General features: G+C 40.6%; 2 protein-coding genes across 4 annotated transcripts in view; one reads left to right on the forward strand and one right to left on the reverse strand.

The window, feature by feature from the left end:
• Nucleotides 1-17,230, forward strand: part of LOC109030869 (sex-regulated protein janus-A) — a 143,128-nt gene that overhangs the window by 60,471 nt on the left and 65,427 nt on the right. The gene's annotated exons all lie outside the window — the stretch shown is intronic.
• The window catches only part of LOC109030866 (arrestin homolog), a 389,313-nt gene continuing 381,376 nt past the window's right edge, over nucleotides 9,294-17,230 (reverse strand). For both annotated transcript variants that reach the window (XM_019042046.2, XM_019042047.2), the window contains 2 exons: nucleotides 14,725-15,111; nucleotides 9,294-12,901 (listed from right to left, as the gene is read on the reverse strand). In XM_019042046.2, coding sequence (XP_018897591.2) covers nucleotides 12,812-12,901; nucleotides 14,725-15,111 — 477 coding nt within the window. In that variant the 3' untranslated portion in view covers nucleotides 9,294-12,811. The remainder of the gene's footprint in view (nucleotides 12,902-14,724; nucleotides 15,112-17,230) is intronic.

A 17,230-nucleotide genomic window follows, 5' to 3' on the forward strand; every position in this document is an offset into this window, starting at 1 on the left:
CGACACTCATCGTGTTCGTTAGAGACGAGCCACCTTTACAGAAGCGACTTATCTGTCAATAATTATTTCTCCAAGCAAATAAATATTTATGCAAACGCGCTCAGATACTCGGTTCATTTCCTTGCTAAATAGGATCCAATTGGATGCTTCTTTCATAATAATGAGAAATAGGAGAAATGGCAACTCCGTTCAAGTGTGCCTCTTTAAGCGGCTGCAAAACCCCCGGCCCGACCCGCATCTCTCAGATTTCGGCCCATTTTTCAAAGAACCAATTATCCGCTCCTACCTTGACGCCCCTTCCCGAACGTACACTAACTTATCAGCACGGACACACATTCAAGGGTAGCTTCCTCCAAAGCACCCCGCCATTTCCGAGTGCGTAGAACATACGACGCCGAAAACCCTTAATTTGCCAAAGAGAAACGAAAATTCGCAGGCTCTTGCCACAAGTTGCGACAATGGAGAATTTGCACACAAAAATTTATAACTTCACCTGAGAATGCTCAATGAGCTGAGTTCGCAGTATTTTTGTTAATTTTTTTCTGACAGGACCTTGGAGAAAAATGGATTTAAAAGTGAGAAAATTTGCCGCCTCATGACGTCATCTGGCAGCATTTTCAATTTAAACACATGTATTTGAGCAGATTAGGTTATTTTTCATATTTTCTCCAATAATTTTCCAATTTAGAAACCAAGGATATCCTCGTGCGCAGTTTTCCTAGTAGTATCATTTAAAGATGAAATTCACAACATTTCAGACACCTGAAAATTCTCTGTTGGGCTGAAATCAGTTGAAATACTGATTTTCCACACAAAATTGGGAGCCCAGCCTTGCAAGTAGAAAAGAAAAACACGTGACGCAGTTCGTGATATAAGGACCGGAAACGAAAACACTCATTAAATGAAACTTGGAAAGCAGGGAAGTGAAGATGTTGGACACGAGGGGTTTGTTATGCTGTTTGTTTTTAATTGAGAAAGTGCGCCAGATAACGGCGCCATTCCGAGCTTTGCGAGAAACTGTGAACCTGGGTTGCCTCGAATCTACGCAGTGAAACATTTTCGTGTTTACTGTTACTTTGTGTCACTTTTTTTTGTATCAGATCAACCCATAGGACTTGGTTGCTCAAGGAAAGTTTCTGTTAAATCGAACCAAACCGTAAGTTACGCTGAGACATCGGGACATGGGGAAAGAATTCTGCGTGACTCTATTCGATCCTGTCGAAAAACGCTTAATTTCTAACGAGGTCGCAGATTTTCAACATGAAGATTTGGGCACTTCAACCCAGAGATATGGTCGATTTGACACAGTACGATCTAACACACACACACACACACCCTCCCTCCCAGATTAGATCATTTGATCATATCTTCTCCAATTATTGCTCAATTCATGAACCAGTGGTATCATCGTGTTCAGTTCGCTTAGTAGTTTCCACTTAAACACGAAATTCATCAAATTTCAGACACCTGCAAATTCTCTATTTCAATAATGAGCCCACAGGTGGCGTGCTCCTAATTTTCCATTAAGAAACAATACTTAATATTGCCTAAGACTAGGTTTGCAACCGACCTATTCCGCGCGCGGGGCCTAGGTAGGAGAGAAAAGAGTGCTGCATCGTTTCACGGACTACTCCCGTTGACAATCCGACTCGTGCTGATGCAACAAGAATGAAAAGGGGCGGTGGCGCGGGGGGTTGGAAGGCGAATTACGCGGAATGAGAAGCGAGGGCTTACCTGGGGACGCTAACGACCCGCATTCGGGGCCTGGGGGACCCGGGGGAGGCGCCCATGAAATCACCAAGATATTTTCTCATCCCGACCGAAAGCTCTTTCTCTCCACTCCTTGTCCTTGTTGTCCGCTCGACGCACGTTGGGACTGTGTGCCAAAACAAAAGATAGCTGTGCTGCTCCATGCTTTCACGATAACTGGAACACTTTTGTCGCCCTAACAGACAACACATTTTTCGGCCATATTTTTAGTATTAATGATAATTAATCGAATTTGTTGGCATTAATCTACACAAGGTTACGTGATTGAACGCTTTTCAACGATTTATTGCTCTACTTTTCAGTTTTTATCTGTAAAATGGCCAAAAATGTGCTGTCTGTTACGCTGACTCCTTACCGCGTAACAGACAGCACATTTTCGGAATTTACATAATATTAATTGAGAAATAGAGCAATTAATCATTAGAAAGCCTTATATAATACGTAACCCTTTGAAGATTAATGCAAACACATTCGAGTGATTATCATTACTACTAAAAATATGACCGAAAAATGTGTTGTCTGTTACGGCAACAAAACTATTCCAGTTACCGTGAAACCATCCTGCTGTGAAATTCAAGAGAGCAGTAAGTGTCAAATTTTCTAAATCGAGTTTCCTTCCAAATTATTCTAATATCTTTTAAATTTATTCACTCTTTTAACTGAAACAGCAAAATTCTTCTTATTACCATGAAAACGAGACATATGAGAAAGCCGTATGTGCACAAAAAATGACGTTGTCTCAGACAAAACTGCAGTAAGTGACATCACTCCTCCAGAAAGCCAACGAAAACAGTGTTTTTGAAAGCACTGATTTCGTTCTGTTTTCGAGTAGTACAAAACTCGCAAAATATTTTCTTACATGTGTTGTATTTTAAGTAGTAAATTATCGTAATTCATTTCAAGGATCCATTTCCAATTTTATACCGCTGAATTTTATCCGCAATTCGATAAAATTTTCCTTTTCATGATGCAGTGTTGTGGATCTTCCTGAGCATCCCCTAATCGTAATGTAAATCAAATGGGGCTCCTAGAGAAAGGCGCTGCCGAAGGAACGACTTATGAATACGACTCCAAGCCCAGAAACCGTGCGTTGCATCGGTCAATGCGCGAGATACAACTATTCGAACTTAGATGTACGCCGCAGTATCATTTCTAATTGAAGGCGTTTTTAGCGCGGAGCGTTAAGTCGCTCAATGCCTTTGATCCAGTTATTTCACCCTCCTACCTTAAAATTTACAAAACTCGCACTGTGTTTTCGTAAAATGTGAATTTCTTATCTTCCTGGTTTCACACATTGTTTTTTGATTTGGTTGTCTGCGTTGACCCAGCCTCCATTGAGTATAGGGTAGACGAAAAACTTGCTGTTTTTCCCTGAATTCCGGAGAAATATCTAGTTTTTCAAAGGGAATCGAGAAGATAATCAAGGTTTTTATCCGTTTTTCCCGTGGACGTCAGGGAAATATTAGGAATCGAAAAAAATCAACAATTGCAGAGAATATGCAAGGATTAAATCCTGAACACTGTGTTGTTGCGTATTTACTGTATATTATAGCTCAGCAAAGGGACTTGGGTGAAATCAGCGTTACAATTCTTCCATGCATCCCATAGTGCGACGAGTTTTCCGAGTAGCGTAAAGTCTCGACGTAACGCCCACTGCACTTTACCAATCTTCACTCTCGGCCAGGGACGAGAATTGAGTCCCTGCAAAAGTCGGGGATTTTCGATTTAACTAACTGTGTCTCTGCAAAAGTTCGCGAGAAACTCGACGGTGCCACTGGTGTGGTCTAGAATGAACACCTGAACTCGAGAAAAGCTCTAGAAGTTAAGGCCGTAATGGAAAACGTCACGTTGGTGTAGGAGAGTCCGCGACAAATTGTTGAAATTCTCTACGCACAGGAGGACCAAATACGCTTCTTAGTCTGGAAACGATGAGTCATGGTACTCATGGTCATTGCGACCAATGCACTCAGACCTCTCTTTATGTGGAGCGTTTGTCTAAAGCCTAATTCACACTCTGAAGATGGGAAGATGGATGACTTTGAAATTCCATCGACTCAAGCACTGCCGTGCTAAGGAAGAACGCCGTATGAAAATTCGAGAGTTGCCAAATTTCATTTGATAAAACATGTATTTTTGACAACATTTCTGCACATTTTTCTTTGAAATTTTCATACATTTTAGATTAAATTGCGTACGAAATTGTCTGAAAATTTTGCGAAAAAATATTCGCAATTTTCCTTGCAAATTCGTTATTTATCGAAGGAACGTTGGCAACGTCTAATGGCTCATACGGCGCTCTTCCTTAGCTCGGTAGAGCAAGCATCGATGATTCTAGATTGCACCGCGGGCCACTGAGTTAGCTTTAAAAGCATCAATGACTCAAAGTTACACCGTGAAATTGCAAAAATTGAGTAATTCTGCCTCAGAAAAGAATTTTGTTCGCCATGTTTTTACGTCATGAATGACTGTCTCGATAGGAGGTGATTCTTGTAGTTGAAGTTTTTTTTTTTTTTTTTTTTTTTTTTTATCCCAACGCGGCGCCGTCTGAGTACCATGACGTATAGGTATTTTTTCGATAATTTATTGTCATCAAGTAGAAACAAAAACAAGAAAGAAAAAAAAACACTACAAATTTGGTGCGAACTGTAAGTCGTAGTATGGTAGGTTCACATTATTCTTCGGGGAAATCAAGGCCCGAAAATTCCACTTCAGTCTTGTTCTAATACTCTTTAGGGATCACATTTTTTAATCTGATAATTTTTTTTTTAAAAATTGTTTTTAAAAATTTATCCGTCTTGATCGCCGCGCGGAATAGGGTTGACCCAATATTAGTCCACCATCCTGTTAGAAAGAAAGTATACCATCTGTAGAACAGTGGAACTTGTCCAGTTTCAAATAGGAAATAAATGTATCTTGGAACATCTCGGCATCTGTGTAAAGCACGCTACTGCGTTTTACCAGTCCGTCCAATTTATTTTTCCATTTTTATATTAGCTTGAGATTTTCCGAGCTTTGGCAACGTCGCGGTAGTGGCAGCGCATTGCACTCCGCAAGTCGTCCTTTCTGAAATGAGATGGTCTCGGAATTGAAAATAACCCATTTTCCGAGATCGAAGAAGCCCATTCTCTATTATTGAAAACGCAGCGGCGTGACATGACGCGCAGTTCACGGTATGCTCTTACTGGAAAGGTAGGACAAGAAACGCTCTGGAGAAAATTTGATGCACTCATATTTGTTTTATTGTTTCGCCATCGTTAACCTCAAGAATCTTCCGAAGTGCGGAGAGGAGGGGAATTTCCATCCGAACCCCGATTCAGAGTTTAATGCTTTGTATAAGGTAACATTTATTATTCTTTCGTTCAAGCACCTGGTTTTAACACCAACAATTGATCTGTAAGATAACTGTAAGGTCGTCCTCGTTTGCTTTAAACTACCGATTTTTTGGTATTTTTAAAATTCGACAAATCTGAAAATTGGCAATGTCGCAATAAAAATCAGTAAAAGTTCGGTTAATAAACATATTCGACAACGCTAGCAGGAAGTCAAGGTGTTAGAGTAACAAATAAAACGCCGCACTCAGTTAGTATCACATGCGACCAACATTAAAAGAATTTCATCATAACGCCTGGATGCGAGGATGCGACTTTTCGGGCTCTACGGATGTCCGTGTTGCATATGCACGAGAGTGAAGGCGTTTTGACTCGCTAGGCACTAGTTGCCTCACCCGCAGCGCGGCGCGGTGGTTGGTTGTATTGCGAGGATTGGTAACGGCAGATTTTAATCATTTCTTCTCTTGGCCACATCCACCACTTTGGATTCTCGAATTTTGAAAATTTGTGCCAAAGTTCAAGTTTCCCGTCAAAAAATGCTTCCTGCTACCAAGTTCTACAAAAATCAATAGAACGAAATGATACCAGTCAAACAAACGTTAGTGCGCCTTCATTTCCGCCTGATACTGTGCAATACTTCTGTGGCGGAATAGTTGGTCAGAGCACCTTTTACGGTGTCGCCTCGACTTGATGGAAGAAGATCGCGATCACCACTGAAATGACAATCCAGCTCATGCGCAGTTACACATTTTCGCATCTCTGACGGTGAGATAAAAAACACTTAAACCCCAATTTGCTACGTCGCGCAAGTTTTTCACTAACTTTTTAAGTGGGTAAACCAACATGAACTCTCTACAAGTGGGTCAATATGAAGAAGAAGAGAGCCTGAGCTCGGATGACAGGAGACAGAAATATAATACCATGTGGAGTTAATTGAAAAATTAAGAAAATAATTAGGTAGGGGAAGGAGGAGGTTCAAAAATTCGTGACTAATCTTTCGTGCGTGATTCGTGATTGTTGCAAAGATCCTGCATTGGAGAGAAACTTAATTGACGAACGGCCTTCGAAGAACAAAGACGCCATCACTCCTACGCTACAAAGCGGACCATAGGGTAGGTGGTTAAATCACCAGGAAGTGTGCGACAATCTATTTAGTAACATCAGTTGGATCACTAAAATTTTTAGTTCCACCTGCACACGGAACAGCTTTTTTATCGGTCGCGTTGGTGGCAACGGGTGCTCTTTGCGCAAGTCCCACTTGATATCGAAATCGAAAATCGACTTTTTTACCTTGGCCCGATGTGTGATCAATCGAAATAACTTCCGATATTATCGACTGGTTTAGGGTTTTCCTTCCCCCTCATGTTCCGTTCTAGAGTCGTTAAACGCAGCAGCACTGTAAAATCTCGAAAGCTAATTGAGCTTTGAGCAATCACCCGCCGAAATTAATGTCATGTCAGTGGAGGGATTCGACATTTCGAAAATCGACCGTAAGATGGTTGCCAAGTTGAATGTACATCTTTGACCGTTTATTCGTACTAACAGGTATATTTGGTGAATTGATAATGATTAGGCAATGTTTTCAAGCACATATGATGACACTGAATTGAATTTTCGCTTTGACATCAGATAGTTGAAGGAGCGTTGATGAGTTAAGGAAGCATAAAATATGATAGACGAGTTAGAGCAAATTATCGTCATTTCTTGTGACAATTAATTTTTAATGAAATGAAAATGTGGTTTATTTCAGTCAGCGTTCTCTTAAAGGCATCATTCATGATTGGATGTACTCTTTCTTACATGGTTTTTTCCTCCTATTTGTCATCGCCCACGGAAAATGGTACCTTAGACACTGGAAACTCCAAATTAAGAATATAGACGTGAATGTTTTGCAAACATTTTGCGACACAATCGCCGAAAATGTCGTACCGAACTGGAGCGATGCGTGCTAGTCTGAAATTTTCGTTTAATTTTAACTCTCATGCACGTGCGATTTTTTCAACAGAAACATACGTAGCACAGATAGCACTTTGAAACACTATGATTTTTTTTATTAATTATTATGAGAATACTCGTACAATTGTTAGATAGAATTTTTCTTGCTGAAAAAAAAAAAGGAAACAAAAATAACCAAGCGACGCCTGGCGTATAAGTTAATTCCAGTTAAATCCCACAAAACACCATTCGTAAGGAAGAAATCTTACCTGAGCGCCGTCTGTTCTTTGTGGGCGTTCCTCTGTAAACGCAGCTCTGGCAGACCGAAGTACACTTCATAGTCACTATTTTCCAAATGAGTTACTTTAAAGGAAGTAAACAAGTTTCATTAAAAATGAATAATGACCAGTATAAATAAGGCCTTATAATTTTTATTTTTGTAAATTATTCAAAAAAGGGTTCAAGGGTAGAGTCTTTTTTCTTTCACCAGCCGGTATGCTGAATTTTCCGTCCATCCGATTTTACATCTAATGGTTAAAATAAATAATTCCTTATAGATGTGTAAAACCTAAAGCCATTAATGAATTTGAAGCTATTGTTACAGACTAATTTTGCATCTAATTCCTAAGTGATTTGGGCGAATTCAACCAAAGTCACACCAATACATCAGGAAGCGTCTCATTTGTGTTCATGTTTAATCATCGTTTGAACAGTGAAACTTGCATGCATGTTCCTCGTAAAACACCAAAACGTTTTAAAGAGGTATGCTGCCCAGTTTTCTGCGAAACAATTAAAACACGTGAGAAATACAAGAAACGTGAAATGCTATAAGGCTGACTCTCGGTAAATACGTCCATTTATAGAGAACGAGTATGAGAAAATGATAATTATATTAACAAGTATACCCCTGGGCCTAAATGTGTGCTTAATGGTAGCACCCGTCGATTTTTTTTGTTTGTTTGTTGCTTAAAACCATCCTTTGCTTTTGATTTTTATATTAAGGTGGATTTCCTACCCTGCCGGTTTAATTAATCACACTCTGTAGCTAATCGAGTAGGAATTCAGTTTGTTCGGTGTTTAGAAGTTGGTTGAATTTCTCATAGTTTTACGCTTGTCAGACATGGACTTTGTGTTCTTGCGTGTCTTTGATTCGTGATGCATACTGATAGTAACTGAATTTCGTATGTTGCACATAAATCGTCGCTTGGCTGACCAAAGAGCGTGACTACAATTTGCGACGAGCCCATGGAAGCATTGAGTCATACGGGCGACAGGGTTCAGTGCTAAGTATAGTTACGCCTTTATGTCAGAAGGCGACGGATTTTCCCTCTTTGAGTATAGCTTTTCAATGAAAATCAATATTAAAATAAGGGAATACTCGTCTGAAACAGGATCCCACAGGATCTTAACAGGATGATTACATCTACCAATACCCATGCATCTTAAATTGCATATCCGCCGATATGAAGGGAAACTCATTTCTTTTCCCTGTATTCCCATTAGTACAAGTCGTCTTCTATTTGTGAGAGTTTGCATAATTGGACGAATTTCTGCCAAATGGAACTATATGCATTAAGCCACGAGCCCTGAGATCCGCAAGAAGGTATGCGTAACAGGACTCACGTCATAATGCACTTCCAATTTTTCTCTGTCATTATAGACAAACATCTTAAAAATGGAGGCTCCAAAAGACTCGTGAGTTTTCCCATATATAAGGAAGAAGGACTCGAGATTTTAGAGGTTGAGATTTTTTTTGGTTTCACTATTTGTGTGTCCATAGTGATTTATTTCCTTCATTTGCATACTCTTTACGTGGAATTCCTATAAGAAATTTAAAATGCAAAGTCTCAAATGGCTCATTTTCTGAAAAACATAACCCGCCCACACTTATCGGAAAACGGAAAGCACATGGTTCGTGGTGACATTGACGTAGATACAGCACGTCTGCTCTTTCCTTCCGGTAGAGAATTTTAATTAATTTTTTACTTTATTTAATCATAGTATATATCCTTACATTTAAATTTTATCAAGATAAAGATCTCACCGAGCCATTCTATCATAGTGTAGTGGATATACTATTTAATTTAGTTATTTATTTTAAATACTAAATCTGTGAGTTTCAATTTTAACTTGACAAGTCAATGTTGTCAGAATTATTATAACGTTGTCAATGTTATTGTTTTTATTATATTTTTAGTTTGAGTCAAATTAAAAAAAAATCTTTCATAAAAAAAAGAGAGAGTTCAGTAAAACAGCGCATTGAACTATTTCTATTATATTCAGAGTAAGGATATTTTTACAAGAAGGTACAAAATTGTAAAAAGTGACTAATTAACAATCGGATATTTCACATTGATTTTACAAAAAGTTACAAAAGATAACTGGCAAATGCCAAATTCTGGCGAGATATGAGGATGAGCATCGCAAAGTGATACCACCTTGCTTCTCACTGGAGAAGTCTGATTTCATGAAGGCTGAAGCTACTACCTACGTGGTTACATATTTATAACTCGGTCTAAGGGAAGAGGGTTTGACATAAACCGAAAGCAATGATTGGTACTCTAAAATCTAAGATCATCCTATCATTTTGATTTTCTATTTATATTTATTTCTCCATTTATGGAAATCATGAACATACTTTATACTTATCTTCATACTCCTATCAAACATAAATGTCAGTCGTTGAGTCATCGATAAACGCGAGCTATAAATGAAGATCTTTCTTTCGCATGAGTAAGCAATCTCCCGAAGTTTTTTTATATCTTTTCATCGATAAAAACTCGGTGATTTGCTCATAACTAGAGGAATGCAACTCCCCATCATTTCTCTTTTTTTTCCATTGAACATCCATTGAAATGTGAGGTAAACCACCTATCAGCGAGGAAGCGAAGAAGGATGCTTTTGACCTGAAAATGATTTCATTGCATTTTTTCGGCACACTCCTGATCCTTCATCTCCCTCTTTTTTGGCCAAACGGTGAACCCCATTGTATTTTCTAGATCCACCACAGTGTTAGGATCGAAAAATTAGAGTTTATTTAATGTAATGTTATTTTCCGTCCGTAACTTTTTCGGCAATTGCAGTGGATTTATCTGACTCAAGTAGCATTTTTCAATGAGAAAAATTGCGATTTATAGAAATGAAGTCGTGATTGCAACCTCACTTTATTGCGATAAAATAGCTAGGATCTAAGCATTTGAGTGACGTCGCCTTTTATCACTATTTTCCGCTTTACATTTTTTCACCAATTACATTGCCGAAAAATTGGCATAGATATGGAAAGAATTGTATAGCAATGAAAAACAACAATATTTTCGGTTTTGGTACTATTTCAATAAATTTTCGCTGATAAAGTATCAAAAAGTTAACAACCGCATTGCAACTTCGATCATTGCCACTTTAAGACAGTGGCGATTCTTTCAAGTCAGCAACACTGTTTTTCCTCCATTTAAATGTATGTAAAACAATCGATTCTTGGCGAGACAGCCTGCCTCACCTGAAGTCGATATTTTTAATGAATTTAAATGTATCGTACTCGATGGTGGTTCGATGTATCGTTTGGTCTAAAACAATAGAACATAGCTTCAAACAAAAATTTTAGGATTTAAGTTGGAAAAGCTGAAAATAAGAAAATTCTTAACAATTTCACTCTTAATTGCCACTATGTACTCATAAGTATTAAAAATCTATCACAAAAACCCGTTCCCACTGATTACTCAATTGACTTTTGAGGCTATAGTCACATGTTGAACCAGTAGATATCGATACAATCTCACCACCTGTTTGATGTATCGAATACGATCCATATGTTTAAAAAAAAAAAAAAAAAAAAAAAAAAAAAAAAAAAAAAAAAAAAAAAAAAAAAAAAACATTACCAAGTTACAGAATCACGACTGCTCTAGGAGCGTGGCAACCAAAATCACAGGACTCGATTCTCTCACGGGCATAAAGTCACATCGGGCCTTGCGTGTTTTCAACTCGACCGAAGTCCGTGCGTTTCGTGGTCAGGTATCATTTAGCCACTGCCATTACACCCCCGGCCCAATCTTTCATTAAATCTGATGAAGCACTCTCTCAATTGACGTCTTTCTATTTCGGGACTTGCCAGGACATCAACCCGTTCACTATCCTAAAGATAAAAGTATTGGGAGTGTGCGATTTTTCAAAGATGATACCAGATGGACTACTTTCTTGAGATAAAGAGGTGTTAAAGTATGAATGTTCTCAAGAAGAAATATTGGCCAAGGCTAGTCAATTAGATGTCGATCGTATACATCGTTTTCTACAATTTGATTCTTGCAATCCTATAGAAAAAAGGCCGAAAAAAATCCTTCAATACAAAATCTGGCCAGTGCCCATTGCTTGATAAAAAGTCTTTGCCTAAAAATATTGTGCCTTCTTGAATGATTAATCACGTAACATTGAATTTTGATTTTCCTTCAAAAATTCACATTTTTGGCCTTTTACTTATCACATTAAGGTCTCATGCCGTGGGAGAGGCTGAAATTTTCAATTTTTGAAAAAATAAATATCGCGTGGCTGTTCATAATTTCGATATTCAGTGGTACTTTTGTGATACACTGTTGCTCTACGAGCTTAAATATTTACTCTTGAGCTTTACTATCTTTTCCATTCTATTTCAAGATTGATATTTTTGAAATTTGTCCGATTTTTCTGGCGGCTTGTTGGTAGCAACACCCTTAGATTGCGCCATGAATAATCTCAAGATGCCGTCGAAAGTAGCCCAATACAAGTTACAGGGTGTCCACTAGAACTGACCAGCAGAAAATCAGTACTTTTACAGCTTTTTTTCGGTAATTTCCCAAAAAATTCAGGACTCCCTCGACAGAAAAGTGCAGTACTCTTTCAGCACCGTTGTGTGACAAAATTCACAAAAATTCGACAATCATGCGCGCATCGCAACATATATGACTTAGCCAGCCACAAACTTCGAAGCTCATTGTTGACGATGGGGATAATTTGACTGGACAGTCGCAATCTAACTGGCAAATACTGCTCCAAGAATCAATGCGCAATGCATAGTATATTTTCCAGACTGTTAAAGGCCTTGTCCCCACGGGACATTTCATGGGGTTCGTCCCAGAGATTAATCTCACATCCTAAAATGGAAAAAATATTGAGTTAGTGAGTACTGATGACAGTTTACCAAGTAGAGTCTTCGTGCGGAGTCCTATGAGCGATTTAGAGAGAAAAACAGGTAATCTTGTTGTCAAAAGGTGAAAAGCCCAGAATTTTCATTCCTGCGACTTAAACTTGGGACAAACCCCACGAAACGAAGACAACTTAAAAGCTCCTTAAAGAGACACGCGTGGTATGAAGCGAAAAATTCCGGACTTTATTGCGGAACTCCCGTACTTCTTCAGTCCTTCCGGAACGTTTCGAAGAAATCAAGAGAATTTCCGGATTTTCCGGACGAGTGAGACACCCTGTAAAGACGGCGACGAAGCCTAGCGATGTGGGAAGGCATTAGTTCAAAAGGAGTCTAACTGGGTTTGCTCATGGAAGAAGTGTGAAAATCAGCAGCAGCGCGTTTGCGGGAGGAGCTGTGTAGGGTGTGTGTGTGGGTGTGGGTGGACGATGGTCGAGTGTCACTGGGCTTGCGAGTCCTTGGAGTTGAAGCAGCAGAAGGCCCTGGGGAGGCGGAGGGTGTTGTGGGCCCGCTTGGACTTGGGGCTCGGGACCTTGGTCTTGTTGGTGAGGCTGCTGAAGAGCGGCGGGGCCTCGCACTTGCTCAGCGTGCTGCTGATGACGGACCCTCATGGGCCCGGGCTCGTCGTGATCGTGAAGTCTTCGTCCTCCACCTCCTTCACCCCCTCCGCGCTGTTCGTCGGCAGCGGGTCGTACACCTAAACAATCCAACAGTTTTCATTTATTTTCACACCCAATCCCATAAAAATTAATCCACCGCCTTAAACAAAATGGAACCAAGCTACATCAGTTATTGCCAAATATAATTGGACGTATTTCTATCAAACCGAACTAAGCGCCATCGGGGGAGGAAGGGAGAGGGGGCTTGAATTGGCGGGTGTTGCGGAACGCGATGCTCGTTCCGTCCTATACTCGCAATGCTTTTCCATGGCGCTTAGTTCCGTTTGACAGAAAGCGCTATCCGGGATTCTAAAATCCTCAATAGGAACTCAATTTGGCGCTTAGTTCCGTTTGACAGAAATACGTCCAATAGGGGTTCAGAGGACAGTGCACATAAGTGCAGTTTTTGCTACTTCCAGAAATACTTGCTGGTAGTTTCGAAATAACATGGATCCTTATGGCGGACAGAAACTTCAAACAGACTTTTTGGTGCTTAAAAGTTGGAATTTGGGAGTGAATTTTTCACAGAATATGCATTAAGACTAGTTTTACTTGAAATCATGAACATCTCAATTTTATCAAGAACTGCACGTATGCGTCTTGTCCTCCGAGCCACTCAATTGGGCATTTTAATTTTTTACATGAAAACGGGTGTGAGGATTTTTGTGTAAATTTCAGAGAATTTTCTGCATAGTACCATGCAAATTCCTTAAAATTTTCAAAAGAATCCGCTTAAACGTTTTCATGTAAAAAATTAAATTGCTCGTTTAAATTTAACAATAGCTGATGTGGCTTGGTTCCTTTCTGCTGAACGCTGTTCAAATGTCCACAGTCAAAGAGACAACACTGTGCAGAAAGTTCCTAGCCTTCCCATTTGTATCATTTTCCTCTCCCGAAATTTGATTTTTCTTTTAATTGTGCCACCCTCATAAAACAACGCGCTTTTAAGGCCTAAACTGTAAGAAAAATTAACCGAAAGTTTGTGTCAATATCATAGCTCCTCCCACGAAAAAAAGTACCTCAATTTCAATATTGCCGAATTCCCTCGCAAATTTCACTTTACCAGGAGAATCTTGGGAATTTCTAACTGAAAATTTCACTGATTTATCTTCTGATATCATGCAAAAATCACAAACAATTTCGAAAACATTGCACGGTTACACTCTTGTAAAAAATTCAACAATTTAAACCCTAATAATAGGGTCAATTTTGCAACCTTGGAATGGAATCACGCTCCTTCGTCCGGGAAATGATGCTATGAGAAGTAGACGACAAAGGATGTAAGATGATCCCAAGCAGCATGGTAAAAACAGGGGCAGTGCGTAAAATACGTACTACTCCAGGGTCGGAGATCTGAGCCTATGCCTTGTGAGGGAGGGGCGCTAAGGGCTGTGTTACGTAGCGCCGAATGCAGTCTCAGCTGAGAGTTTTCGAAACTTTTAGATGAAAAATTGACGGAAGGCGGTATTTTTCACCAAAAACGCCAAAAGGAGGAAGGTACAGAGCGTTACGTAATTTGCTTGAGCTTTGATACGAGTGTATTAGGGGGAGGAGAGGGTGTTTGGACCGCGTTAAGCAGAAAGGAACCAAGCCACATGAGCTATTGCCAACTTTAACTGGACAATTTAATTTTTTCCATGAAAACGGTTGTGCGGACTTTTGTGCAAATTTCAGTGAATTTTCTGCATAGTACAAAGCATATTCCCTGAAATTTTCAAAGGAATCCGCACAAACCTTCTTTTTTAAAAAATTAAATTGCCTCGTTAAATTTGGCAATAGCTGATGTGGCTTGGTTCCTTTCTGTTAAACTCGGTCCATTTCATGGCGGGTCCGTTTGAGCATTGACGGAGGGACAGCTTACCTGGGCCATGGGGGTGGAGAGGCTCATGTCGAGGTCGAAGGGGGAGTGCATGAGGGTGAAGGGGAGCTTGAGGGAGACGGCGCCGCCGATGGCGCTGATGAGGAGCTTGACCTTGACGTAGTAGGAGACGTAGATGGCGAAGACGTTGCGCTCCTCGGGGGAGTTGCAGACGACGGTGGAGGCGAGGGAGGCGGCCGACTTGTTGTAGGAGTCCTCGAGGGCGATCCAGTTCTTGGTGGCCCCCTTGGCCGGGTTCAGCCGAAACGTCCGCGTCACCTCCGTCCCGCTCCCCAGCGGCGACTCCTCGCGCCGGTCGATCGTCGCCACCACGTTCTTGAACTTCCCGTTGCTGAACATGCACACGTCCACGAACTGAACCACGAACACCTGCTCCAACACACACAAACTCCTCTATTAGTACACTCATAAGCCACTAAACAAGCAGCGCGAAGCGCCCAGAATCTTCTTTTTTGAAAGACATGATCACTAGACCGTGCATCCTGTGTACGAAGCGAGCAACTTGAAAATTCGCATGGATATGGTGCTCCAACCGCACGAGAGTTCTGTGCCAGTGCGCACATCTGCGCATAGTACGGCCAGAATTTCGTCGATGTAGCTTCCCGTTAATAATTAGTTCGAAAATGAACAATGCTAATCGGTGTAAAATTATGTGTTCTATAATTCGTCTTTAGGAATTTGTCTAAAATGGATCTAAACGAGATATTTGTGAATAACGAGCGCGGCATGAATCTCCATTGCCTCTTCGAGAGCTTGGAAGTCTCTCCCATTCCGCCGCCCATCATGGGCTACGAGAGACTTGCCTCTCCAGTATAAACCGAGCCGAACGTCGCTACGTGATCAATGTCTTGTTTTTGAAATCATGTCTCAAACCCTTAAATGGACGTATTTCTACCAAACAGAACTAAGTGCAGGTGGGAAAGATGGAGTGTGCTCCTTGCTCGAGGGCCGTAACAGTGAATGGGCATTGGACGTATTTCTATCAAACGGAACTATGTGCATTAAGACATGAGCCCTGAGACTCATAAGAATATGTGCATAACAGGGCTCACTTCATAATGTGCATAGTTCCGTTTGATAGAAATACGTCCAATTATAAAGCGCCAGTGACGTCGGCGTCGACGATCGAGTCGAACGCATTAACTCATAAGCCCTGTCCGCAACGCTCTAGACACATGCCCAAGGCTCATGAGTCCCGCATACAGTACCCTGGTAAAAATTGGCAGTAGAATCTGTGTTCCAAAATACCATAGACTTAAAGCCGGCTGTAAGATTTCCAATGGCTTCTGTAGCCGGCTGTACAATTTCTTATAGCCTGTTGTAGCCGACGGCGATTAAGCATTAGCCAGACGATAAAGTTTATGCTAAACTTTACTAAATACGGATACTAGGACTTAGTGAGTTTTTGGACTACCGCTCTCTTTTTGTGCCGTAGTATCTTGATATATTTTGCGAGGAAAGCTCCGTACTTTTGAAGGATGCCTGTCATTCTTAATATGTTGGAGCGCCTTCAATTTCTTATGATACTGTGCAATACCTCTGGTGCGAAATAGTTGCTTTGTACGCCGTGGCACGCTGCGGCGCGGCGGGCGGGCAGAGAGCGCGAAACGCGCATTGGCGCCTACAAACCTAACAGTGATACTTCACGCATTGCGCAATGCGTGAAGTATCCCTGTTAGGTTTGTAGGCGCCAGTGCGTTGCCGCTCCGCTTTGTGTTAGGCTCTAATATTTAATCTCGCGGAGTCAGCGTTTTTCAACTCATGATTCTAAAATGTTTGCACACTCGCTATGGATTATTCTCATTTTAATTGATGAAAAAAAAATGTGTTTTAAAGGAAAATATAATGTGTGTTTTGTAAACATTAAGGTAGTTCCGTAAAAAACTTGATGATTTCCAAAGCACACGAATTTCTACACAATTTCTTATAGCCTTTTATGGCCAATGGCGATAAAGTGTAAAGCCCGGCGATAGAAACCATAGCCCGACTGTATATACTTTTTTATAGCTTCGTATAGACCGGCTGTATGATTTGCTCCGCTTTCTACAGCCAGCTGTATGATTTTCTATAGCCTTCTTTAGTCGGCTATAGGAACTCCTATGGTATTTTGAAACGCAGCTCCTATCGCCAATTTTTACTAGGGTAGTTGGCACATAGTTTCGTTGAGCAGAATGTTAGCCTTGGGCATGTGTCTAGAAAGTTGCGGACAGGGCTCATGAGTTAATGCCTTCGGCTCGACCGTCGACGCCGATGTCACTGGCGCTTTATAATTTCCATTCATTCTTATGACCCTGGAATAACGAGCACACCCTATCTTTCCCACCTGCACATAGTTTTGTTTGGTAAAAATAGTCCAAATAGAAGCAACTCGCGTCAATTTATTGGGTGTCCCTGAAGTCCCTTACAACCATCGGCACCAGGCATCACCCCTGTAACTTCTGAATAAATTAAGGTAGAAACTGGAAATTTTGTAAGTGCTCCTAGGTCA

The sequence above is a fragment of the Bemisia tabaci genome, chromosome 5, assembly GCF_918797505.1.
Source record: "Bemisia tabaci chromosome 5, PGI_BMITA_v3".
Lineage (NCBI taxonomy): Eukaryota > Metazoa > Arthropoda > Insecta > Hemiptera > Aleyrodidae > Bemisia > Bemisia tabaci.